The sequence below is a fragment of the Dermacentor albipictus genome, chromosome 8 (assembly GCF_038994185.2).
Source record: "Dermacentor albipictus isolate Rhodes 1998 colony chromosome 8, USDA_Dalb.pri_finalv2, whole genome shotgun sequence".
Taxonomy (NCBI): domain Eukaryota; kingdom Metazoa; phylum Arthropoda; class Arachnida; order Ixodida; family Ixodidae; genus Dermacentor; species Dermacentor albipictus.
The window spans coordinates 19,223,870-19,250,321 of record NC_091828.1 but is presented as its reverse complement, the minus strand read 5'-3'; the positions used below and the strand labels follow the sequence as shown (position 1 = coordinate 19,250,321).

The 26,452-nt window shown below is 47.3% G+C and overlaps 1 protein-coding gene and 11 non-coding genes across 12 annotated transcripts; all 12 read right to left on the bottom strand.

Moving 5' to 3' along the window:
- Positions 1-7,426: 7,426 nt before the first annotated feature.
- On the bottom strand, positions 7,427-7,502 carry TRNAI-AAU (transfer RNA isoleucine (anticodon AAU)). Its single transcript has one exon. It is a non-coding gene; the product is annotated as a tRNA-Ile (tRNA).
- A 5,043-nt stretch (positions 7,503-12,545) lies between these two features.
- Positions 12,546-12,619, bottom strand: TRNAI-AAU (transfer RNA isoleucine (anticodon AAU)). Its single transcript has one exon. It is a non-coding gene; the product is annotated as a tRNA-Ile (tRNA).
- Positions 12,620-12,785: 166 nt separating this feature from the next.
- On the bottom strand, positions 12,786-12,859 carry TRNAI-AAU (transfer RNA isoleucine (anticodon AAU)). Its single transcript has one exon. It is a non-coding gene; the product is annotated as a tRNA-Ile (tRNA).
- A 166-nt stretch (positions 12,860-13,025) lies between these two features.
- On the bottom strand, positions 13,026-13,099 carry TRNAI-AAU (transfer RNA isoleucine (anticodon AAU)). The gene has a single exon. It is a non-coding gene; the product is annotated as a tRNA-Ile (tRNA).
- A 5,158-nt stretch (positions 13,100-18,257) lies between these two features.
- On the bottom strand, positions 18,258-18,331 carry TRNAI-AAU (transfer RNA isoleucine (anticodon AAU)). Its single transcript has one exon. It is a non-coding gene; the product is annotated as a tRNA-Ile (tRNA).
- A 221-nt stretch (positions 18,332-18,552) lies between these two features.
- On the bottom strand, positions 18,553-22,474 carry LOC139048378 (brain acid soluble protein 1-like). Its single transcript, XM_070522760.1, has 2 exons — positions 21,906-22,474; positions 18,553-18,745 (listed from the first exon to the last, which is right to left on the bottom strand). The coding sequence occupies exon 1, from the start codon at positions 22,436-22,438 to the stop codon at positions 21,926-21,928; it is 513 nt and encodes a 170-aa protein (XP_070378861.1). The 5' UTR covers positions 22,439-22,474; the 3' UTR covers positions 18,553-18,745; positions 21,906-21,925.
- Positions 22,475-23,643: 1,169 nt separating this feature from the next.
- Positions 23,644-23,717, bottom strand: TRNAI-AAU (transfer RNA isoleucine (anticodon AAU)). The gene has a single exon. It is a non-coding gene; the product is annotated as a tRNA-Ile (tRNA).
- Positions 23,718-23,883: 166 nt separating this feature from the next.
- TRNAI-AAU (transfer RNA isoleucine (anticodon AAU)) lies at positions 23,884-23,957 on the bottom strand. Its single transcript has one exon. It is a non-coding gene; the product is annotated as a tRNA-Ile (tRNA).
- A 166-nt stretch (positions 23,958-24,123) lies between these two features.
- Positions 24,124-24,197, bottom strand: TRNAI-AAU (transfer RNA isoleucine (anticodon AAU)). The gene has a single exon. It is a non-coding gene; the product is annotated as a tRNA-Ile (tRNA).
- Positions 24,198-24,363: 166 nt separating this feature from the next.
- On the bottom strand, positions 24,364-24,437 carry TRNAI-AAU (transfer RNA isoleucine (anticodon AAU)). Its single transcript has one exon. It is a non-coding gene; the product is annotated as a tRNA-Ile (tRNA).
- Positions 24,438-24,603: 166 nt separating this feature from the next.
- TRNAI-AAU (transfer RNA isoleucine (anticodon AAU)) lies at positions 24,604-24,677 on the bottom strand. Its single transcript has one exon. It is a non-coding gene; the product is annotated as a tRNA-Ile (tRNA).
- Positions 24,678-24,843: 166 nt separating this feature from the next.
- TRNAI-AAU (transfer RNA isoleucine (anticodon AAU)) lies at positions 24,844-24,917 on the bottom strand. The gene has a single exon. It is a non-coding gene; the product is annotated as a tRNA-Ile (tRNA).
- Between the last annotated feature and the right edge of the window lie 1,535 nt (positions 24,918-26,452).

Here is a 26,452-nt window from a genome sequence, read left to right as displayed (position 1 = left end):
TGGCAAAATGATCTGCGATAGTGCTACAATCGATTTTCGGAAGTGACAAGGACCCTGTGGACAGAATTGTTTGTGCCTGTGAGTCGATTTTCAGTGATTTTACGGCTAAAAAACTGTAACCGGAGCACAACGCCACGCTAAGCCTCACCTCGGCTTCGGCATGGCCCCGGCCGTGGACGGCGTCGACGGACAGCTCCAAGCCAGCGGCGGCTCCCAGAGAAGCGGCGACATGGAAGTGACGGTGGAAGGCAACGAAAAGGATCCTAAGGGACCCGACAACGAAGGATGGTTCACCGTTTTGGCGAAAAGGAGGCAGAAGACCGTGCCAGCTGGCGCGGAGACGACGCTCGGACGCTCGGCGGACGCTCGGCGCGACGCGCTCAAGAAGGGAGCAGGGAAGAAGGAAGCGGAGCTATCGGTAGCATCGAACCTACCGAGACTGCCTGCCACGGGCTGGAAAGTGACTCTACGACTACGAGAAGGCCTCTCAGTGCTCCAGAAGGCACCGGAAGTCAGCCTCGGAAGAGCAGTGCGAGAAAGCGCGGGCGTCAGCCTACAAGAAGCCAAGGGAGACCGCTTCGTGATAAACACCAAACAAGGTACGATCATCTACCACACATTATCTATGGAAAATGCTAAAAGAATAAGCAAGATAGATAAGATCAGAATCGGAGATAAGGACTACGGGGTCGTCACGTACGTGAACGCACCGGAAAGCTGTGGGCGTGGAGTTATTCACGGCATAGAGGAAATGTACTCCGATAAAGAAGTCCTAAGCAACCTCAACGAGGACGAAGACAACCCGACAATTCTAGAAGCAAGAAGAATGGGCAAAACCAGAACTTTCCTCCTAACTTTTGACGACGAGGAAGTTCCACGCAAGGTTTTCTTCATGGGCGCTATTCTACGGTGCTTCCTATACAAGAAGAGGTACGAAGTATGCTACAAGTGTGGAGGACTCGGGCATAGATCAGACGTGTGTGACAATGACGAACCGAGGTGTAGAGGCTGTGGGGTAACCCGACCACAAAAAGGACATCAATGCGAACCGCAGTGCCAGCTCTGCGGCAAAAACCACGTCACCGGGGATAGGAAGTGCAGGAATTTATTCCGCACCCCGTACATCGTGAAGAAGAGACAATGGGAGCAAAAACAAGCGGCCGAGGAGGCGAACCAAGAGGAACTTCGTAAAAGCAGGCCAAGCGAGAGATCGAGCAGCATGACCAGGAGCCGTTCGGAGTCCTTCCCGAGGCTACAGACGCCGCAACACCAGACACAACAGAAGGAAACAAGTAACAAGGTGAGCTGGTCAGACAAAGTCTCCCAGGATTCAGACAGGGATAGAGAAAACCAGGAGCTAAAAGCGCTTATTAAGAGGCAGGAAGAGCAAATCAGAATACTGATTGACGATAGGAAAAAGGAGAGAGAAGAATTTTTAAAGATAATCGAGGAGATGAAAAAAGAGAAGGGTGGAAACAGTAAGACACAGGAAGAGAGTGTAGGGGACAAAGAGCCCAAAACAGATCGGCCCCCGCTCAAAAAGAAGAGAACGGGAGAGACAGAGTCAGATAGTAAGATGGACAAAGTTACTCAGGATATTACTCTGATGAACGGAGCTATGATGCAATTCATGGAACAAACTCGAGCGGAATTTGAAAAACGCGACATCACCCTCAAAGCAGAATTTGACAAACGCGATTTCGCTTTAAAAGCTGAATTCGATTGGTTTAGAACACAATTAATTAACATTCAAAATGCATTGGCAAAATAACACCATCTGGCAGTGGAATTGTAGGGGCTTCCTGAAAAAGAGAGCAGTCCTACAAACATTCCTAACTAACATCGATAAACCAGACGTCATTGCGTTGCAAGAGTGTGGGAAAAATGCAAAATTGGCCGGCTACACAGCCTACACTGGGCAAGGAGATAACCGGCAGACAGCTATTTTAGTTAAAAGAAACTTAGCAGCAGTCCTACACGAGACTGACACAAATAATATTGATCACGTCCTAATTGAACTAGTACCGAGGAAAAGAAAAGATAGGAGCCTATACGTTCTCAACGTATACAGCTCTCCTAAGCAAAAAAAGAATTGTGGCTTCGATCAGCTCATCGAAAGGTCCAAAAACATTGCAGGCAACAGCACCATAGTCATAGTCGGAGACTTTAACGCGCAACACACGGCTTGGGGGTACAAAACCTCGCAACCAAAAGGCAGGGAATTATGGGATACTATCTCCAAGCATGGACTAACCCTACTAACAGATCCTCAAATTCCGACGAGAAAAGGAAATAGCATTTCCAGGGACACCACACCGGACCTTACTCTCATAGGGGGACACATAACCGCACGATGGTGTAACACGGGAGAGGACTTGGGGAGCGACCACAGAATTATAGAGACTGTGGTAGAACGCGGCATACCAACTCCCAAACCCAAGCAGATCGAAGCAGTAAATTGGAACCTCTTTAGGGAGAAATGTGCCGAAAACGAGGAGCTCAAGGATGTAGGCAGTTGGAGCAAAGCACTCTTGGAAGCGGTTGAAGAGGCCACCGAGAAGGTGGAGGCAGACGAAACGCAAGAGGTAGTAGACCGGAAACTGGTCGGATTATGGAGGAAAAAGAAGCAGCTAGAGCAAACATTGAAAGAGAATAGAAGCAATAGAAACATTAGGAGGGCATTAGCGCACCTGAACGGAGAGATTGAAGAATACGCACTCGAACTCACGAAACGAAATTGGAATAGCATATGTGAACAGATGGATCACAAAATTGGTAAATCAAATGCATGGCAACTATTGAGGCACCTACTTGATCCCCAAAGCAGCAAATCAGAGACGCATAGAAACATGCAGAAATTAGTGTATAAATACGAAGGCAGTAACAGACAATTGTTCGCTGAAGTTAAGGGTAGATATCTTAAATGTGGTCCGCAACAAACACTGCCGGACTACAAAGGGGAAGAGAACCCCCTCTTGGACAGCCCCGTCACCGTAGGAGAAGTCAGGGCCGAGCTGAATCGACTAAGAACGAAAACAGCTGCAGGACCGGACAGAATCAGCAATCGGATGTTGAGGAACCTCGATGACAAGTCAATAGTAAACCTAACAAATTTTATGCAGGAGTGTTGGGACAAGGGTAAAATCCCCAAAGAATGGAAGGAGGCTAAATTAGTCCTAATTCCAAAACCGGGGAAAAAGCTCAGTCTCGAAAACCTTAGACCAATATCCCTCACGTCATGCGTAGGGAAACTAATGGAACACGTGATACAATCTAGAATTAGCAGATACTTGGAAGACCAAGACATGTACCCTGACACAATGATAGGCTTCAGAGCACACCTATCTGCGTGCGATGTCATGCTACAGCTTAAAGAGCAAATTATCGACCACCAAACGAGGGACACGAAAGCCATCGTTGGCTTAGACGTGGCCAAAGCATTTGACAACGTAGACCACAAGGCAATCTTAGAACAATTGAATAGCCTAAACATAGGTAGACGTACCTACGCGTATATAAAGGACTTTCTGACTGACAGAACAGTAACGGTTAGTCTAGGTGGTAACGAGGAGAAAGGGATAGAGCTCAGCAATAAGGGGACACCGCAGGGCTCGGTGCTTTCACCCACTCTCTTTAACATAGTAATGATGGGACTCCCGCACAAACTTCAGGACTTACGAGGTCTAGAACATACGATCTATGCGGACGACATCACCCTATGGATAAATAGAGGAAGTGACGCCTACATAGAAGAAACGCTGCAAAAGGCCATCAATAGAATTGAAGAGCACTTAGAAAAAGCCGGACTTAAATGTTCAGCTACGAAGTCGGAGGCTCTCTTCATCAGTCCACAGAACATGCGAAAGAAAATTCCTAACCACGGGATAAAACTCACGGTTAATGGGGACGCAATTCCGAACGTAAAAGCTATACGAGTGCTAGGCATGCACATTCAGGACAATCTAAGAAATACGGAAACGATTAGAAAGCTTGAAATGAGCGTAAGCCAAACTTGTCGACTCCTCAGAAGAATCGCCAACAAAAAGGCAGGCATGAGGGAGGCTAACCTATTAAGGATAGTACAGTCCTTCGCGATCAGCAAGATCACATACGCAACACCGTACCTTAAACTAACAAGGGCCGAGAAAAACAAAATAGAAATCCTTATTAGGAAAGGAGTTAAAACAGCCCTAAACCTGCCACCATGCACATCTACGCAGAGGATACTAAACATGGGCATTTCAAACACCCTAGAAGAGTTGATCGAAGCCACACTAGTCTCCCAGCAACAGAGACTAATGCGAAGCAGAGGTGGTCTGAGAATTCTAGCGAAACTAGGATACAAAACTAACAACAAAGTAAGAAACACGGGAGCCATCCCGTCACAAATCAGAGACAGGATACGCATACCACCACTCCCGAAGAATATGCATCCCAGTCACCACCAGGACAGGAGGAAAGACAGGGTTAAAGCGTTACAAAAATCACTAGATAAACAGCAAGGGGTGTTCTACACGGATGCAGCAGAATATGAAAGGAGACCAGGTTTTGTCTCAGTGACGACACAGGCTAACGGTGAGAACTCAAAGAGCTGTAGTACACCGCAAAACAGTGTGGAGGTTGCAGAGGAGGTGGCCATAGCCCTAGCTTTGACTCAAAAAGGGGTGAAAATCATAGTGTCAGATTCCAAAACGGCTATCAGGAATTATACCGCAGGGAGAATCTCCAAAGAGGCGCTCAACATATTGGAGAAAGGACCAATTCCAGAAGAATTAGTGAACCTTATATGGACTCCTGCCCACGAAGGCTTGCCCGGCAATGAGAAAGCGCATGCATTGGCCCGAGAGCGTATTTACCGGTCCACCAATGCAGCCTCTACAGCCAGGGAGCCCCTACAAAAAGAGGAAGGTATAAACACTTACAGCGAAATTCTCGATTATTATAGAATGGGAAGGAAAACACTGCCAGAGGCGCATAAGAAACTAAGTAAGCAAGAAGAGATAACATGGAGGCAACTCCAAGCGGGGGTGATCTGCAACCCCTACATTCTGAAGAGATGGCGCGATAGCATTGAGGCCATGAGTTGCAAACACTGCGGGGCAAATGCGGACATGATTCACATACTATGGACATGTCCTCGATACAATAAACCAGACAGGGATAGACAATCCTGGGAGACTTTAATGACCAGCTCAAAGGAAGATGACCAAAGAGAAGTCATCCGCATGGCCCTAGACACCGCTGAGCTCCAAGGAGCATCAGCCAGCTGAACGGGGAGGAGTAAGCCGAGGAGACAGGAAGACTCTTGCCTCCTCGGGGCTCTTTTTGCGGGTGCAAATAAACGTTATTTCTCTCTCTCTCTCTCTCTGCCCCCTTCCTTTGGAAAAGCGCACACCATACTAATACCCAAGAGTGATGAAATAGATAAACTAAAATTAGTGTCATTCTATAGGCCAATATCCCTAACAAATGTTGATTACAAGATATTTATGAAGATTTTAGCTACCAGACTCCAAGGCGTCATCAAAGAAATAGTAGGAGACCATCAAACCTGTGGCAGCAGAGGGCGAACTATTTTTTCTAACATTCATAAGATGCGATGTGTCCTCGAGTGCTGTGACGTCACCGGAGGTGGCGTTGCAGTTCTTCAGCTCGATCTCGAGAAAGCTATCGATTGTGTCGCGCATGTTATTTTGTTTGCCATCTTGGATCACGTTAATGTCGGTTCCATCATCACTGAGGGCGTGGCCTTGGCGTACAAGAATTGCACAACCAGATTAATTGTAAACAAGGCACTGGGGGCCCCCATTAACATTATGCGTTCAGTGCGCCAAGGCTGTCCCCTCAGTCCACTTCTGTTTGCTATTTATATAGAGGCCATGTGTGTGGCAATAAATGAAAATGACAAAATACGTGGTTTTAGATTAGCAGCGACAGAAGTCAAACTGCTTGCGTATGCAGATGACATCGCAGTGTGTTGCATAGATAAACCAAGTGTAACCGAAGCAATATCTATAGTCAAACACTTCTGTGAAGTCACGGGTAGCAGAATAAATTGGGGCAAATCTCTCGAGCTGTGGCATGGGGATTGGCTGTCTGCACCAAACTATTTTGCGAATGTGATCTGGGTGAAAACTCCCAAGACGTATCTCGGAATTCCCTTAGACAGTTACAATAGCAGTGATGAATATTGGAGGAACTAAACAAGTGAAATTAAAGAAAAAGTAGACAAATGGAAAGCTACTAACCTGTCTGTTTTTGCAAGAGCGACAGTTTGTAACATCTTTTTAGTCGCCAAGTTATACTACGTTATACAAGCGTTATATCGTTCTAGAGTAAATGTGCAAAAGCTGCACAGAGTGTTTGCGGTGTTCATCTGGGGTTCAACCTGGGAAAGGTGCAGTCGAACAAATCTGTTCAGAAGAGTGAAGGACGGGGGTGTGGGTTTGGCGCATCTTTTTGTTCGACAACTAGTAAACCGATTTTTGTTTTTCCGCGATGTGCGCGATCCTTTTCTGCGCACCGTATGTCAACTTAGATCGGCCGACGCATTGCCGGCACATGTTGTCAGTATGGCCGGCATGACCGGAAGACTTCGTGGCTATTTTAAGGAAGTGGTAGACAGTGTGCGTTTTCTTACTGTTCGTTTTTCAAGTGATTACCTGTGTCAAGTGAAAAGGAAAACGCTGTATAAAGATGTGTGTAACATTGTTTTCCCAGTGCCGTTATACAGAGCCATGTACAGTGGAGGGCCAGGACAGGACGTCCTTAAACGGGTTAAACGCATGCAGCTGCCACCAGGGGTAAAATCCTTCTTTTTTAAGCTCCACACTGGAACCCTGTCCGTAAAGACGTTTATGGAAGAACGAGGCTGTTTCGTACCCTGGGGTTCTCACTGCTTGATCTGCAAGAAGCCCGAAACCATAGATCATGTGTTCTTGCACTGTTGGGCTGCTGTGTTCTTCTGGGACGTCTTGAAGCGAACCCCGATGAAAGAATTACCCGTAAACCCCCAAGGGATCAGGTATCTGCCTATTAAGGATGAAGACGGGGTCCCATATGACTTCATTATGTTGAATGCTCTCTACTGTATATGGCGCGCGCGAATGGCTGGGTACCACTGTGATCCCGACGCGCGGCCGGTTCATATATATTTCAGAGAATCTATGTCGCGGTTTGTTGATGTACAGAAAATGCAAGAATGTCCACCGGATTGGCTGTCGAGGCTAGAAGCTCTCACAGTCATGAAGGAATTTTAATTTGACAACGCCGGTCCTATACGGACGGATGGCATTATTGTAATTTTTTTCGCCTTTTTGGATTTCTGAGGTGCGTGTAATATTTGTATTTTCTGTGTTATGTCAAAGACCGGCATTAAATAAAAAAAGGAGGGTAGCCATTGGGATATGCATAAAAAGAAACATCGTGGCCTGCGCATGGATCGAACCTACGACCTTCGCGTTATTAGCACGACGCTCTATAACCGACTGAGCTAGCAGGCCGAGTGACTTTTTTTTTATTGCCGGTCTTCGACATTGTACAAAGCACATAATACAGAACACAATTACAATACACAATTAACAAATAAAAAACATTTTGAAAGGATATACATGCCATCAGTCCTATAAGGACTGGCGTTGTCGAATTAAAATTCTTTCAATGCTGTCAGAGGTTCTATCCTAGACAGCCATTCGGGTACACATTCTTGTATTTTCTTTATTTCAATGAAACGAGATATGCTTTCGCGGAAATACGTACGCGCAGGCCTAGCGTCCGGGTCGCAGTAGTACCCAGACATCCTTGCACGCCATAAACTATGGAGGCCCTTGAGCATTACTAGGTCGAAGGGAACCCCGTCGTCATTCGTTACCGCTAAGTACCTGATGCCATGCGGATTTAACGGTAACTCCTTCTTCATTGTTCTTTGCAGGACATCCCAGAAGAACACTCCGGCCCAGCAATGCAAAAAGACTTAGTCTATTGTTTCTGGTTGCTTGCAAATCAAGCAGTGCGAGCCCCAGGGTACAAGAAAGCCACGTTATTCCATGAATGTCTTCACTGAGAGTGTTCCTGTGTGTAATTTTAAAAAGAATGTCTTTACCCCAGTAGGCACCTCCATATTTTTCACTCGCTTAAGGACATCCAGTCCTGATCTTCCACTGTATAGCGCTCTGTACAATGGCACTGGAAATACAATATCGCAAATATCTTTCTACAATGTTTTCTTTTTAACGTTACATAAATACTCAAAAGAAAAACGCACAGAGAGAAAGCGCACACTATCTGCAACTTCTTTAAGATAGCCACGAAGCGTTCCGGGCATACTATCTGTACTAACAATAAGTGCCGGCAAAGCACCTCTCAACCTGAGTTGGCATACAGTGCGCAGAAACGGATCACGCACTCCCCGAAAAAACAAAAACCTGTTCACAAGCTGGCGTACAAAAAGATGCACCAAACCCAGCCCCCCTTTCTTCACGTGCCGGAACAGATTGGTTCGGCTACTCCTTTCTCAGGTAGAGCCCCAGATAAAAACCGCGAACACTCTGTGCAACCTTTGCACGTTTACCCTTGAACAGTACAACGTTTGCATGACGTACCACAACTTCGTGATAAAAAACATGTAACACACAGTTGCTTTTGCGAAAATCGACAGCTTGATGCCTTTCCACCTGCCTGCTTTTTCTCTTGTTTTTTTTGCTTGGTTCGTCCAGTATTCGTCGCTATTTTTGTAACTGCCCATGGGGACACCTAAGTACTTGGTCGGGGTTTTTATCCAGCTCACATTTGCAAAAAGGTCCGGGGCCGAAGACCACTCTCCGTGCCACAAACCGAGGGACTTTCCCCAGTTCACTCTACTGCCCGTCACATCACACAAATTTTTCACTACCCTTATTGTTTCCGTCACACTTTCTTTGCTTGTACAACACACCGCGATGTCATCTGCATATGCCAAGAGCTTGATTTGTGTGGCTGCCAAGCTATACCCGCGTATTTGCTCATTCTCAGTTATTGCCAAACACATAGTTTCTATGTAAATGTCAAACAAAAGAGGACTGAGAGGGCAGCCCTGACGCACAGAACGCATGACGTTAATGGGGGCGCCCAATGATTTATTCACAATTAAGCGTGTTGGGAGGTTCTGGTACGCCAACGCCACTCCCTCAGTGATGATGGAACCAACATTAACGTAATCCAAAATGGCAAACAAAATATCATGAGAGACACAATCAAACGCTTTCTCGAGGTCCAGCTGGAGCACCGCGACTCCACCCGAGGTGGCGTCACAGAACTCCAGCACGCACCGCATCGTGTGAATATTCGAAAAAATGGACCTTCCCTTAATACCACACGTTTGGTGATCTGCCACTATGTCATTTATGACGCTTTGAAGTCTGGCAGCCAAAACTTTCATAAAAACCTTATAATCAACATTGGTTAAAGATATTGGCCTGTAAGATGTTACTAGCCTAAGTTTTTCCACTTGGTCACTCTTAGGGATGAGTATGGTATGAGCTTTTCCAAAAGAAGGCCGCAAAGTTTTGTTATCATACGCATCATTAAACAGCTCTGTTAGTAACGGCGACAGTTCTTTCTTAAAAGCTTTATATAAACACGCGCCCAGACCATCCAGTCCAGGTGATTTGCCTTGGTTCAAATCATCAATCGCTTTTTCAACTTCACGTTCTGTTATTTTCCATTCCAATCGTTGTTTCGTATCGTCACTCACTCGCGGCATCCGAGATAGAAAGGCCCTTCTGAACTCGTCTATATTCACTTCTTGAAACGCAAAGAGTGACTGATAATACTCTAGAAACGCTCGGCCTATGCTCTTACTATCGTCGGCAACTGTGCCGTTCCATAAAATTCTGTCGACATGATTCCGTCGAGCTTGCGCTTTTTCGAGTCCCAGCGCCCGTTTAGTGGGCGTCTCTCCAGCTACTAATGCATTTGCTCTTGCTCGCACAATCGCACCTTGATACCGTTCCTTGTCAAGCTGCTCGATTTTTTCTTTAATGGCTCCTCCATCTTGCTTATACGTCCCAGGCTCTTCGCACTCCAGCGCTATCAGCTGCTTAAGTGTCTTTCGTAAGCCCCTTTCTTTCAATTCCTTCTGAAATCGTAAGCAGCTCGATCTTTCTAAAGCTTTCATTTTTACGTTTTGTTTGAAGTATTCCCATTTCTCTGCTATTGTTTCACTGTTTTCTTCACTTACTTTCCTGACGGCCTCACGTACTGCCTCTACAAATGGCTCGTCTTTTAGTAGTAAGGCATTCATTTTCCATAGTTCCCAATTAAAATCTTGTTTCTTCCTCTCCGTGCCTATATGACATTTCACAATGCAGTGATCTGAAAACGATACTGGTGCCACCGAATAACTATGGCACTTTGGAATTATGTCTTGCGATACGTATATGCGGTCTAACCGCGCATGACTACTGCATTGGAATCGTGTGTACATGACTCCTCGCTCCCCCTCCAGGCACTCACAGACATCGTCCAATTTATTATCACAATTAGCTTAGTCAACACACCACTGCTTTTATCGCGAATACCAGCATTATTGACTCTATCCCGAGCCCTCAAAACACAATTGAAATCCCCCAACAAAACCATGCACATATCAGTGCTAATATACTGAAAAAGGTTTGCAAAAAATGAAGCGCGTTCTTCCACAGCATTCGGTGCATATATGCACATGACTCTGAATTCCAATTCACGAAAAACAAAATCACAAAAAAACGATCCTTCCGGTTTGACATGAAAATACATTTTTAACAAGGCCAGGCAACTTCTTAACAAACAGGACACAACCGGCGGACGTCCCTGCCGCATGGCTCACGACCGCATAATATCTAGTCATGAAACGCCGCACCATGCTCCCGGTCTCCTCCTCTCCGTCAACCTTTGTCTCCTGGACAGCTAGAACGTCTAGGTCTTGGTCGGCTGCCAACCGTAGGACTTGGCTTTGCCTACGCTTGGCCGCCAACCCTCTCACGTTTAGTGTGGCAATAGTGAGCGACGGATTAGGAGCCATTATGAACTAAAGTATGAGATAGACCCGGAGCATGGTGCTTACCTCTCACGACCAGCCCTCGGCTAGCCGGTTCCGGGACCACCCGTCTTCCCGGCGTTATTCTTTTGCTGTGCTTTGTCACCAGGCTTTCCCTCGGGCGGAACATTTGGCTTCGGCTTGAAGACCGACCGCCTCCCAAGAGGCGTCTTCGCTGGTGGCCCGTCACTTGTGCTGGATGCCTCGCTGTCCTTGTCTCCGCCCTCGTCACGGGGGCGCTTGGAGGTGGCACCGAGACTAGCCGCCCGGTCCCCGTTGTTTGCATCCTCGCCCTGTTGCATCGCCGACTCAGTCTCCTCGCGTTCGCCTTCATTAGCACCTGCCTTCACAGGGTCTTCGTCCCTCTCGACACGTGCAGGCCCAGTCACCTGCTCAGCACCCTCGACTACCTTGGCTTGAGCGACCTCCGGTACCGTCGTGGCATTTGTCGTCAATGAAGGCACTTGTACACCGGCTCCCTTAGCAGCTTCTTCTGTCTCGACTGCGTCCACGACGTGCTCTGCAGCAACATCACTCGCTGCTGGTCCTGTCACAGCCGCGTAAGATTTAACGCAGTCAGCGTCGACGTGGCCGAACCGTCTGCATCTCGAACAGCGGGGGACTTTGCAATCACGGCGTACATGTCCTGTCCCTTGGCAGCGCAGGCACTGCATGGGCCGCCCAGGTACGACCACTAATGCCAGCTCTCCGCCGACGCGGACCTGGCGAGGCAGGTCTTCCACTTTAATGCCGCTTCTCAGCTTCAGTAGCACGGTCGGTGTGGTCGAGGTCTTGTCTCCCATGCCTTGGACGCGCCAACGCTCCCTGCTCACCTCTTCTACCTTGCCGAAGGTTGTGAATGCCACCCGGACGTCCTCGTCGGAAACGCCGTACAGCAGCCAGTGAAGCCGGAGTTTCACCTGCTGGTCCTGCGGGTCGACGATGACACATCGACGCCCTTTCACCTGAAGCTCTCTCAGGGCCAGCAGGCCTTTTGTTGCAGCTGCGTCACTGAGGGTCACGGCCCAGACGTGATTGACCTGGTAGGCCCCGAGGCACACAACTTCCGGCAGCAGGCTTGTGGGCGTAAGCGCATCCCGAAAACCCTCGACCTTGTACGGCGTCGCTCTTACATCACCGTGTAAAAAGACGGTGTTGAGAACAATTCGTCCTTTTGGCAGTTGGGGCAAAATAAAGTGGTAGTCCCTTTCGTCGTCGTTGCTGAACCTGTTACCGCGGCCCAAAGTGACCGCTGTCGCCGCCCCGCTTGAGGCCATGATTCAACGATCCGATCAGCTCGGCTGTCTGAAGCAGAATCAGCAGGCCGAGTGACTGCAACGGCACGACCAACCAAACGACAAGGGCGAGTCATTTTCCTTGTGCGTAGGCGGTGATGGCGTAGAGAGAGGTATGCGTATTTGTATCACGTGAGAAAATAAAACGTGAAAAATAAGGAGGGTAGCCAATGAGATATGCATAAAAAGAAACATCGTGGCCTGCACAGGGATCGAACCTATGACCTTCCCGTTATTAGCACGACGCTCTAACCGACTGAGCTAGCAGGCCGAGTGACAGCAACGGCGCGGCCAACCAAACGACAAGGGCGAGTCATTTTCCGTGTGCGTAGGCGGTGATGGCGTAGAGAGAGGTATGCGTATTTGTATCACGTGAGAAAATAAAATGTGTAAAATAAGGAAGGTAGCCATTGGGATATCCATAAAAAGAAACATCGTGGCCTGCGCAGGGATCGAACCTACGACCTTCGCGTTATTAGCACGACGCTCTAACCGACTGAGCTAGCAGGCCGAGTGACAGCAACGGCGCGACCAACCAAACGACAAGGGCGAGTCATTTTCCGTGTGCGTAGGCGGTGATGGCGTAGAGAGAGGTATGCGTATTTGTATCACGTGAGAAAATAAAATGTGAAAAATAAGGAGGGTAGCCATTGGGATACGCATAAAAAGAAACATCGTGGCCTGCGCAGGGATCGAACCTACGACCTTCGCGTTATTAGCACGACGCTCTAACCGACTGAGCTAGCAGGCCTTTTTTTTTATTTCCGGATTTCGTCAATTACACGTCACACAAGAATTCGAAAACTCTGAATTCAACATAACTGGACACATGTCGATACATACTAAAAACGGGACTTTCAGCTCGTCCCGTGTAGCTTGGTTAGTAAGGTTTAAGCTCCAATATCTTTTCGATTATGGGTAACCATTGAGGTGGCTCGTTAAGAGCCTTTAACACATCTCTAACATATGAAATATATTCAGCAAAATATATCTTGGCTGGCTTGGGATCCACATGCTCGTGTCTGAAATCCATTCTTGTTTTCCAGACACTGTGCATTGTAACCAACATCATAACATCATATGGCACGTCCCCTGTTTGCGCAAATGGCAAGAACCGAATTCCGAATGGCGTTAGCGGAAAATCCTTTTTAAGCGTCCTCTGTAGGACGTCCCACAAGAAAATTGAATCAGAGCAATCTAAGAAAATATGTTCAATTGTTTCTGGCTTGTTACATATCATACAATTTACACCCCAAGGCAGATAGATACCTTTTTCTTTTAACCATGGTTTAACAGGGAGCGTGCCACTGTGCAATAAGAAAAAAAATGTTTTAGTTGATGCTCTAACAGGCATTTTTTTAACACGTTTCAGTACATCCCGTTCGGGTCCTAATGCATACTTTGCACGATATAAAGGTACAGGACATAGCACATCAACTAAATCCTTATACAGTTGTTTTTTGCTTACTGATGACAAATAATCCCTAGAAAAATGCACTTCAAGAAAACGAGCAGCATAAACAACTTCTTTCAAAAATCCTTTTGCCGCTACATGCGGTGCACAAAAGGAGGATACAATGTACTGTGGTAGTGCATCACGCAGGCGCACTTGCATGACCGTACGTAGAAAGCCATCACTTTGATCACGCAAGAAAAAATATCGCGAAACAAGTTGCTTAAGAAACAAGTGCGAAAGGCCAAGCCCGCCTTTCTTGACAGAATGAAAGAGATTTATTCTGCCGGTCCTCTCCCAAGTCGATCTCCAGAGAAAGATAGCGAAAATTCTATGGATCTTTTGCACACACGTTCGCGACATGCATAGCACCTGTAGCATATAAAAAATTTTCGCCACGAGAAACACATTGCAAACTGTTGCGCGCGCAAATATCGACAGGTCGCATCCACCCCACTTTGTTGTCTGTGCCCTAACGTGTTCCACTTGATCAGTCCACTGTTCGGTGTTTTCCTGATAACATCCTAAAGGTACGCCAAGATACCTGGACGGAGAAGTGGTAAAGTTGATACCTTCAAGCTGTTCTGGCCTAGAATCCCACTCCCCATGCCAAAACCCGAGACACTTTTTCCAACTGATGGCACTTCCAGTGAGTCTACAGAAAGCTCTTGCGTCACTGACTGCCTCTTGTATGCTCTCTTTATTTTCACAAAAAATCGCGATGTCGTCTGCATACGCCAAAACTTTTATTTCATGTGATAAAAACTGATAACCCGTTATTTTTTCATTGCTCAACACTCTTAAACAAAAGGGCTCTAAGTAAATAGCAAACAACAAGGCTGATGCGGGACATCCTTGACGGACGCTAGAACGCACGTCTATATTTTCGCTGAGTTTCCTATTAATTACGATTTTAGCCTGGCAATGATTGTATGCCATTTTCACACCATCTCTTATTACCGCTCCTACATTTACGTAATCCAGCAATGCAAAAAGTATGTTATGACACACCCTGTCAAATGCTTTTTCCAAATCTAACTGAATCATGGCTATACGGCCACATGACGCATCACAGCACTCTAAAATTGTTCTTGCCGTATGAATATTGCTAAAGATACTTCTTCCTCTTATTCCACATGTTTGGTGTGCACCAACAATATCGGTAATTACCGTTTGAAGTCTTTTTGCAATAACCTTCATATACACTTTGTAATCAACATTTGTTAGACTTATTGGCCTATAATTTTCTACCGACTGCAATCTTTCAGGGTCTTCAGTTTTCGGTATAAGTATAATATGGCTTTTCCTAAAAGACATGGGCATTTGTTTGACGTCATATGCCTCCGTTATGGTACGGTGAAGCATTTCTGAAATTTCTGTTTTGAAAAACTTATAAAAGGCAGTCCCGATGCCATCTGGTCCAGGTGTCTTGCCGTTACTGAGGTCATCAATCGCTTTCTGAATTTCTTCTATTGCTATTGGCCTTTCAAGCCCAATTTTAACGTCCTCATCCAGTTTGGGCATAAGTGACAGAAAATCTTTTACAAAAGGATCTTGCACTTCTGCTTCGCTCCCCAACAAGCTCCGATACCGTTCAAGGAAAGCCAGTTCAATAATCTTCTGATCTGACGAAACCGTGCCACGATAGCGTATTTCTTTTATCTCCTTTTTGGTAGCATACCTCTTTTCTTCAGCCAGCGCGCGTTTGGTGGGTGTTTCTCCCACCAAAAACCGTTCCGCACGTGCCCTTACCACGGCGCCTTTATATCTTTCCTCAGCGATGGATTCCATCTGTCTTTTGACTTCTTTAATTTCTTTTCTGAACAATCCGGGTATCGTGCTATCGGCATTTAAAAGATAGTCCAGTGTGGCTTGTAGTTCGTTTTCTTTTTGTTTTTCTTTATATCGTAGGATGCTTGACCTCTCAATTGCGCACATTTTTACTTCGGTTTTAAAATTCTCCCAAACCGCGGTAAAGCTTGTGGTATCATTAAACAGAGCTACTTTGCACTTTTGGCTCACCAGTTTAACAAACGCTTCGTCTTTCAAAAGGTTTTCATTTAACTTCCAAAGGTCCCAATTAAACGCACTTGTTTTTCTTTTATTACCTACTTGGAACATTACAAGACTATGGTCACTAAAGCTAACGTGTTTCACTATGTAGTTGCTACAAAAAGCCAAGATACATTGCGAAATGTACACGCGATCTAACCTTGCGTGGCTTTGAAGCTGAAAGTGTGTGAACTGCGCATGGTTTCCGCGAAGAACCATCACCAACGTCCACAAGGTCACAATCCTCTGTTAAAGCTCGAAGCTGCAGCGCACTCTTGTCACGAACTGGACTATTACTAACCGTGTCTTCAGGCATGCAAACGCAATTGAAGTCACCAAGTAACGCGACAATTCTGTCACACTTTACAAAATTTGCTACGTAATCAAAAAAACATTTTCTGTCAGAACATGTATTAGGTGCATATACGCAAATAATTCGCCATTTCTTTCCATGAAAAGAAAAATCACAAAGTGCTAATCTGCCATCTTGAGAAGTTGTGACACTTTCTTCAATAATACCAATAGACCGTTTTAAAAAGATTACACATCCTCCCGACTTTCCAATGGCATGGCATACACAGACATTAAAATTTGCTTTATAATTATCAACCGTGCGGTCAGCCTGCTCCTCGCTCTCAATTTTTGATTCTTGTAACGCTAAGATGTCGATATCATTTTCAATTAAAAGACGCTTTAACTGTACTTGTCGCTTCCTTGCCGTTAACCCTCTTACATTCAGAGTACCTATCCGAAGCGCTGACGGTAATTTAAAGGACATTGAATGTGAGGGGTCAAGCCGACCGCAGTGCGATAGATTCATGATTCTGGGACTCAGACTCACAGTCTCACGCCGCTCTATAAGAAGTGGCCTCGCTGTGTGAAACGAGGCCGAAGCGTGTTCCTTGGCGGCACACATTGCTGACACACAGCGCTGCTCGTCCGACCCAGTTCAACCGTCAAGTGCTATTCCGGTCAGCAACCCCGCTAACGCGGGGTCACTGTTGGTGTGGTCCTTTTGTCTGGCGGCACGTTGGGTTTTACTTTAAACGAACTTCTTCTGATGACTGGTGTCTTCAGGACTGGCTCGCCAGTGCAGTCTTCGCCTCGCTTGCCGACGTCTTCATTCCGTTCACGCGGCCTCTTTGAGACAGCTGAGGTGCCGCTTTTGCCTCCGTCTTTGTCGGCGTCTTCCTTGTTAAGTTCGAACTCATGGGTTTCCATGACGGTCGCAAGAACGCTTGTGTTGTCCGAGACTTTATCCTCTTCTGCTGTTTCTTGTAACTCGTTGGCTTTGCTGTCCTGGTTGTCGTCCTTTCCTTCAGCGTTTTCAAAGGAGGGTAGCGTTAATGGCTTGCCGCCAGAGCTTGATGCAACCCCACCTCCGTTGGTTGTTTCCTCCGCATCGACCTGGTCCATGAGGTGTTCGTTCACAGTGTCATTTCTACCGGACCCTGTTACGTTTGCGTAGCTACGCACACACTGGGTATCGTCATGGCCATAGCGACGGCAGAGCCCGCATCGTGGAACTCGGCACTCGCGCCGTATGTGACCCGTGCCGTGGCACCGGAGGCAGAGCGGCGGTCTCCCTGGTACATGCACTAGTGCATGGTCTTCGCCGACGCGGAGCTGGTGTGGCAGGTCTTCCACGGTGTAGCCAGCCTTCAGGCGCAGGGATACTAGACGCGTGTGGGAACCCTTGTCATTACAGCCTGCAACACGCCACTTCTCCCTCGATATATCGCTAATAGTGCCGTAAGGCGACAGGGCAGTTCTCACGTCCTCATCCGGCGTGGTGTGCAGAAGCCAATACAGCTTCATCCTGATGTCTTGGTTGCAGGGGTCTATGACAACACACCGCTGCTCCTTAACACTGAAGGCTGGGGCTGTCAAAATCTTCTGCTTGGCTTTTCCGTCTTTGAATGTTATCGCCCAGACGTGATTCATTTGATACGCTCCTAGGGCCACAACTTCCGGCATGAGCTGCAGACGGTCTAAGGCATCTCGGAAATGTTCGACACGGTATGGCCTTGTCTTTACATCAGCGTGCAAAAAAACAGTAGTCGTAACGGTCGTACCTGAAGGCAACTGCGGCAAAATGATCTGGTATTCCTGCGATGTCGTATCGTTCAACCTGATGCCGCGACCCAGCTGGGCCGCTGAAACCGCCCCTGAGGAGCAAGACATTCTGCGTCCGCACCGTACGGTAGCCGGAAGCAGAATCAACTGAGCTAGCAGGCCGAGTGACAGCAACGGCGCGACCAACCAAACGACAAGGGCGAGTCATTTTCCGTGTGCGTAGGCGGTGATGGCGTAGAGAGAGGTATGCGTATTTGTATCACGTGAGAAAATAAAATGTGAAAAATAAGGAGGGTAGCCATTGGGATACGCATAAAAAGAAACATCGTGGCCTGCGCAGGGATCGAACCTACGACCTTCGCGTTATTAGCACGACGCTCTAACCGACTGAGCTAGCAGGCTTTCTTTTTTTTTATTACCGGTTTCGCAACAACAATACACTTACAACACATGAAAAGTCAAGACAGGGTTACAATATACTTTGTCAACACAATGAGCGAAAAGCCATCAGTCATGTTGTGACTGACGTTGTCACTTAAAATTCCCTTAGTGTGACTAAGGGTTCTTCCACCTGGCTACCCAGGGAGAAAGACATTCTTTTGTTTTTTCAACTTCTAATAACCGAGCAATGCTCTCTCGAAAGTACAGCCTTGCTGGTCTTCCGTCCGGTTCACAGTAGAAGCCAGCCATTCGTGAGCGCCATATACTGTGCAGGCCTGTCAGCATGATTAGGTCGAAAGGTACTCCTTCTTCATTGTCTATGGCAAGGTACCTAATTCCATGCGCGTCTAGTGGGAATTCTTTTTTGATTGTCCTCTGCAACACATCCCACAAGAACACCGCATTCCAACAGTGAAGGAAAACGTGGTCGATCGTTTCCGGCTTTTTGCAAATAATGCAGTGAGACCCCCATGGCATATAAAACCCACGCTCCTCTAAGAAGGTTCTTACAGGGAGAGTTCCGGTATGCAGTTTGAAAAAGAAAGTTTTTGCACTTGGTGCTACTTGCATTCTTTTAACCCGTTTGAGTACGTTCTGGCCCAGGCCTGCGCTGTATATCGCCCTGTACAACGGTATTGGTAACACTATATCACATAAGTCTTTATACAGTTTCCTCTTTTTAACAGAATGTAAGTAATCATTAGAAAAACGCGCACACAAAAATCGCACACTCGCCACTACTTCCCGAAAAAAACCTTGTGCCGTCCCCGTCAGGACTTCCGTGCTAATAACATATTCAGGTAGCAGTCGCCCTAATCTGGCCTGGCACACCGTTTGCAGAAATGGGTCGCTGACATCGCGAAAAAAGAAAAATCTATTAACTAATTGTTTGAGAAAAAGGTGTGCCAGTCCAAGTCCCCCACACTTTACACTCCTGAACAAATTTGTACGACTGCACTTTTCCCACGTAGATCCCCACACAAAGATCGCAAAAACCCTATGAAGTTTCTGCACATTTACCCTAGAACAGTGCATCACTTGTATCACATACCATAGTTTAGCCACAAAAAACATGTTACACACGGTCGCCCTCGCAAACATGGAGAGATAATTCGCCCTCCAAGCATTCGCCTTTTCGCGTAAGAGTTCTGCTTGTTGCTGCCAGTAGTCATTATTATTTTTGTAGACCTCAAGTGGGACACCAAGGTATTTCACAGGCGTTTTCTGCCATACAACATTGGCAAAAATGCCCGGGGTGGACGGCCACACGCCGTGCCAAAACCCCAGACACTTTCCCCAGTTTACTCGGCTTCCTGTAACGTCGCTGAAAAATGTAACACTTCGAATGGTTTCTTCAATGCCTTCGTAGTCAATACAACATACCGCCACATCATCGGCATATGCAAGCAGTTTTACCTCTGAAGATTGTAAGCAAAAACCACAGATAGAATTATTTTCAATTATTGACAAACATAAGGTTTCAATATATATACAAAACAAAAGTGGACTGATGGGACAGCCTTGACGCACGGAACGCTGCACTTTAATGGGGGCCCCCAATTCTTTGTTAATAATTAGTCTGGTAGAGCAGTTCCGATACGCCAGAGCTACACCATCCGTGATGACGGATCCGACATTAATGTGTGCCAACATTGCAAACAAAATAGCATGCGCTACGCAATCAAATGCCTTCTCCAGATCCAGCTGAAGTATGGCCACACACGCTTCAAGAGTGTCACAACACTCAAGAACTGAGCGCATCTTGTGAATATTCGTCGCTATAGTGCGACCCTTAATTCCACACGTTTGGTGTGGTCCGACTATGTCTTTAACAACCGACTGAAGTCTAGCTGCTAAGACTTTCATTAGTATCTTATAGTCTACATTTGTGAGTGCTATCGGTCTGTATGATGTTACACTTTTCAACTTATCTACATCCTCTGTCTTCGGGATCAACACCGTGTGTGATTGACCGAAAGATGGCGGTAACGCCTTACCATCGTACGCTTCGTTAAAAATTGCTACAAGTACCGCTGACAATTCCTTTTTAAACCGCTTGTACCACAGAGCGCAAAGCCCATCAGGGCCAGGTGACTTGCCAGGATTCAAATTGTCAATGGCGCGTTCCACTTCAAAAACAGTTATCGGCGTTTCTAATGCAACTTTTCTTTCTTCAGTCAGTTGAGGCATTCTTTTCAAGAAGTTCGTCTTAAACCGTTCTAGGTCCACCTGCCTAAATGCGAACAGATTTTCGTAGTGTTCAAAAAACGCACGTGCGATACTATCATTATCTGTAACTTCGTTACCACCCACCTCGATCACGTCAATATGATTTCGTCGAGCGTGCGATTTTTCCAGTCCGAGCGCCCTTTTTGTGGGCGCCTCCCCTATCGCAAAGGATTCGGATCGAGCACGCACAATCGCTCCGCGATAGCGTTCCTCATCATGCAGTTCAAGTTTCTGTTTAATATTCCGTATATCGCTTTTGTATGCTCCCGGTTCTTGGCACTCCAGTTCTGTCAGCTTTTCCAAGATTATTCGCAGTTCCTTCTCTTTCTTTTTTGTTTCATGCATTATTGCGACGGAACGATCGATGGCTTTCATTTTAATGCACTGTTTAAACTCTTCCCATCGATCTTTTAATTCACCCTCGCCACTCATTAGAATGTTTTTGATGCAGTCCGATACATATTCTCCGAAACTTTCGTCAGTAAAGTTTGAATTCATTTTCCACAGCTCCCAAGAGAAGCTGCCGCCTTTTCCCTTCCTTCCTATGTCGCATTTAACCAGACAATGATCAGTGAAGAAAATAGGATATACACTGTAACTATTACATATTGGTATTGCTTGAAGCGACAAGTAAATTCGATCTAAGCGCGCATGGCTATTTCCTTGGAAGTGCGTGAAACGCACATCTCGCGTCCCTATCATACATTCAGCCACATCCACTAATTCGTATTCAGTAATTATCTCGTTCAAAACATCCCTACTTTTATCGCTCCTTAATGCTCTATTAGAGCGATCTCGGGCACTGAGAACACAATTAAAATCACCTAACAGAACCATCTGCTTTTCGGAAGATATATACTCTTTTAACATGGAAAAAAACAAAGCCCGTTCCTCCAACGCATTTGGTGCATAAATACATACAACCCGCCATTCAATTCCATGCAAAGCAAAATCACAGAAAACTAATCTACCGGATGGACACGAATAAAAACCTTGCACCGTTACACCGGGTAATTTTCTAACAAACAGCACGCAGCCCGCCGACGTCCCTAAGGCGTGGCTCACTACCGCGTAGTACCGTGGCGTAAACCGCTGCACCATGCTGCGGGTCTCTTCATCACCATCTACTTTTGTCTCTTGCACGGCTAACACGTCAAGGTCATAGTCCACCAGCAGCCTACACAATTGGCTCTGCTTTCGCTTGGCGGCCAGACCTCGAACGTTTAGCGTGGCCAATCTAAGCGACGGGTTGGGAGCCATGATTATAGGTCTAGTGAAAAGATTTGGCCCGGAGCATGGTGTTTACCTTTTGCGCCTAGCACACCGCTAGACGCCCCCGGAGCCACCCGGTGGACCGGTACCACTGGAGAGCGGTGGCAGCTTCTTCTCGGACTTCTTGTCTGCGTTAGCGGTGTTCGGTCGTGGCTTGTAGCTGCTGCGCCTGCCCGTTGGCGTCTTCGAAGGCGGCCCGTCTTCCCCTCTTCCTTGGTTCGCTGCGCTGCTGTCCGTAGCCTTCTCAAGAGGCCGTTTGACCGAGGCTCCGACATTGCTGCTCGTAGGGTCACTCTTCGCCGACTGGTCCTCAGCTGTCTCCATTTGCTCGCTGGCTTCCGTTAGGCTGCTCTTGCTTTCTTCCTTGGTCTCTTCGGCTGGCTCTTGTGCCGCATCTTCCGTAGCGTTTTCCCTGTCCGGTGGTGTCCCCGCGCACGCATCAGGTGCAAGCCCACCGCCTACAGCACATGGGGTTGCCTGGTCTCCTGCCCCTTTCGCCGCGTCTTCGGCCTCGGCCGCATCCATCACCAACCTTGCCGTGTCGTCGCCTTCGGCTGGCCCAGTCATAGAGGCGTATGTACGTACGCACTGGTCCTCGGCGTGTCCAAAGCGACGGCATTGCGAGCACCGGGGAACCTTGCAGTCTCGTCGTACGTGACCGGTGCCTTGACAGCGCAAGCACTGCATTGGCGTGCCAGGAACGACGACTAGGGCCAGCTCACCGGCGACCCTAATTTGGTGCGGAAGATCTTCCACCTTCACGCCGCTGTTGAGCTTGAGCAAGACGGACCGTGTAGTCGTCCCCTTGTCGCTGATACCCTGAACTCGCCATCGCTCTCGGGTCACTTGTACGGCTTTACCGAAAGCCGCCAACGCCGTTCTTACATCCTCATCGGCCACACCATGTATTAACCAATGAAGACGCAGCCGCACCTGCTGGTCTTGAGGGTCGACCACGATACAGCGCCGCCCCTTTACCTTCAGCTCCTTGACTTCCAGCATCCTTTTCGTGGCGTCCGCGGTGTTCATGGTCACAGCCCAGACGTGGTTAATCTGGTAGGCCCCCAGGGCCAGCACTTCCGGCAACAATCCTGTTAGGCCAAGAGCGTCCCGGAAATCTTCTACTTTGTAGGGTCCACCCGCCATGGTTGCTCAGTGGCTATGGTGTTAGGCTGCTGAGCACGAGGTCGCGGGATCGAATCCCGGCCACGGCGGCCGCAATTCGATGGGGGCGAAATGCGAAAACACCCGTGTACTTAGATTTAGGTGCACGTTAAAGAACCCCAGGTGGTCAAAATTTCCGGAGTCCCCCACTACGGCGTGCCTCATAATCAGAAAGTGGTTTTGGCACGTAAAACCCCATATATTATTATTATTATTATTTGTAGGGTCTAGCTCGCACGTCGCCGTGCAAAAACACGGTGTTTAGCACGACGCGCCCCTTTGGCAGTGGAGGCAAAATAATCTGATAGCCTGCGTCATCTTCAGTGTTCCACCTGTTTCCGCGGCCAACAAAGGCCGCTGTCGCCGCTCCACTGGAGCTCATGATTCGCCGTCCGTCACGCTCGGTGGCCGGAAGTAGAATCACCTACTGAGCTAGCAGGCCGAGTGACTGCAACGGCGCGACCAACCAAACGACAAGGGCGAGTCATTTTCCGTGCGCGTAGGCGGTGATGGCGTAGAGAGAGGTATGCGTATTTGTATCACGTGAGAAAATAAAATGTGAAAAATAAGGAGGGTAGTTATTGGGATATCCATAAAAAGAAACATCGTGGCCCGCGCAGGGATCGAACCTACGACCTTCGCGTTATTAGCACGACGCTCTAACCGACTGAGCTAGCAGGCCGAGTGACAGCAACTGCGCGACCAACCAAACGACAAGGGCGAGTCATTTTCCGTGCGCGTAGGCGGTGATGGCGTAGAGAGAGGTATGCGTATTTGTATCACGTGAGAAAATAAAATGTGACAAATAAGGAGGGTAGCCATTGGGATATCCATAAAAAGAAACATCGTGGCCCGCGCAGGGATCGAACCTACGACCTTCGCGTTATTAGCACGACGCTCTAACCGACTGAGCTAGCAGGCCGAGCGACAGCAACTGCGCGACCAACCAAACGACAACGGCGAGTCATTTTCCCTGCGCGTAGGCGGTGATGGCGTAGAGAGAGGTATGCGTATTTGTATCACGTGAGAAAATAAAATGTGAAAAATAAGGAGGGTAGCCATTGGGATACGCATAAAGTGAAACATCGTGGCCTGCGCAGGGATCGAACCTACGACCTACGCGTTATTAGAGCGACGCTCTAACCGACTGAGCTAGCAGGCCGAGTGACTGCAACGGCGCGACCAACCAAACGACAAGGGCGTGTCATTTTCCGTGCGCGTAGGCGGTGATGGCGTAGAGAGAGGTATGCGTATTTGTATCACGTGAGAAAATAAAATGTGAAAAATAAGGAGGGTAGCCATTGGGATATCCATAAAAAGAAACATCGTGGCCCGCGCAGGGATCGTACCTACGACCTTCGCGTTATTAGCACGACGCTCTAACCGACTGAGCTAGCAGGCCGAGTGACAGCAACTGCACGACCAACCAAACGACAAGGACGAGTCATTTTCCGTGCACGTAGGCGGTGATGGCGTAGAGAGAGGTATGCGTATTTGTATCACGTGAGAAAATAAAATATGAAAAATAAGGAGGGTAGCCATTGGGATATCCATAAAAAGAAACATCGTGGCCCGCGCAGGGATCGAACCTACGACCTTCGCGTTATTAGCACGACGCTCTAACCGACTGAGCTAGCAGGCCGAGTGACAGCAACTGCGCGACCAACCAAACGACAAGGGCGAGTCATTTTCCGTGCACGTAGGCGGTGATGGCGTAGAGAGAGGTATGCGTATTTGTATCACGTGAGAAATTAAAATGTGATAAATAAGGAGGGTAGCCATTGGGATATCCATAAAAAGAAACATCGTGGCCCGCGCAGGGATCGAACCTACGACCTTCGCGTTATTAGCACGACGCTCTAACCGACTGAGCTAGCAGGCCGATTTTTTTTTCTTTATTGCCTGTTTTCTTTTACAGGTGATGGAAACAGAGAAACATGAATGATAAAAGGAAACACTTGGACCAAGTCTTGGTCCGGTGTGCTCACATTAAAATTTCTTCAAGTTGCACAATTCGTCCAAGAGAGGTAGCCAGTCAGGAGGCTCTGGTTGCGCTTTATACAGTTCGCGTATATAATCCACGTTTACAATGAAATTTTCCCTGACAGGACGTGCGTGAAGGTCGGAATTGCGAACCGCCATTCTAGTCTGCCAGATGCTGTGAAGTGCTATCAGCATGAACATGTCGTACGGAACGCCGTCTTCATTGTCCACACTCAGAAAACGAATGCCATAACTCGTGATGGGTAGGTCCTTTTTCAATGTGCGCTGCAGAATGTCCCAATGGAATACGGCGTCCCAGCAGTAAAGAAATACGTGTTCTACCGTTTCGGGCGTCTTACAAAGTAGACAGTTTGTTGTCCATGGAACGTAGAGTCCCTTATCAGCTAACCATTGCTTTACTGGGAGCGTCCCAGAATGAAGTTTAAAGAAGAAAGTTTTTGTTCCCGGTTTTACGTTCATCTTTTTAACCCTTCTTAGCACGTCCTGTCCAGGTCCGACATTGAATAAAGTTCTGTACCGCGGTGTTGGCAACAAACAGTCGACAAGGTCTTTGTAAAGTGTTTTCCGTTTTACAGAGGACAAATACTCTAGTGAAAAGCGCACTTTCAGAAATTGAAAAGACTGCACTACTTCACGCAAGAATCCAGTCACATAATGGTACATATTGTTATTCGATGACACAACAAATTCTGGAACGTGTGAACACAGCCTTAATTTTATTACAGTTTGTAAAAAGCCATTTCTTTGGTCGCGGAGAAAAATAAAACGAGACACAACTTGCCTAATAAATAAATGACACAAACCCAATCCACCGTTTCGGACCGGTAAGAATAAATTTGAGCGACTTGTTCGTTCCCAGGTCGATCTCCACACAAACACGGCGAAAATCCTGTGAAATTTCTGCACATTCACCCGCGACATACAAAGGACTTGGAACACATACCATATTTTGGTTATTAAAAACAGGTTGCATACACACGCCTGTGCAAAAATAGAGCTCCCGCCCACCCCAGGCGTTTGTTTTTTGCCTGATTGTTTCCGCTTCGTCCTTCCAGTACTCGTTGTTGTCCCGATAAACCTCGAGTGGCACCCCTAGGTACTTCAGTGGGCGGGTTTCCCATTTTACATTTACGTATACATCAGGCTTCATATCCCAATTACCATACCAAAACGCAGTTGTTTTATCCCAGTTAATCATGCTACCTGTCATGGAACAAAATTGTTTGGCTGTATGAACAACTTCACGTATGCTATGCCTATCTTGACAGAGTACGGCCACATCGTCAGCATATGCAAGAATCTTTACTTCAGTACTCTGTAATCTAAATCCGCGCACGTTTGAATTTTGGATAATTGATAAGCAAAAGGGTTCTAGGTATATGGCAAAAAGTAAGGCTGAGGCCGGGCATCCTT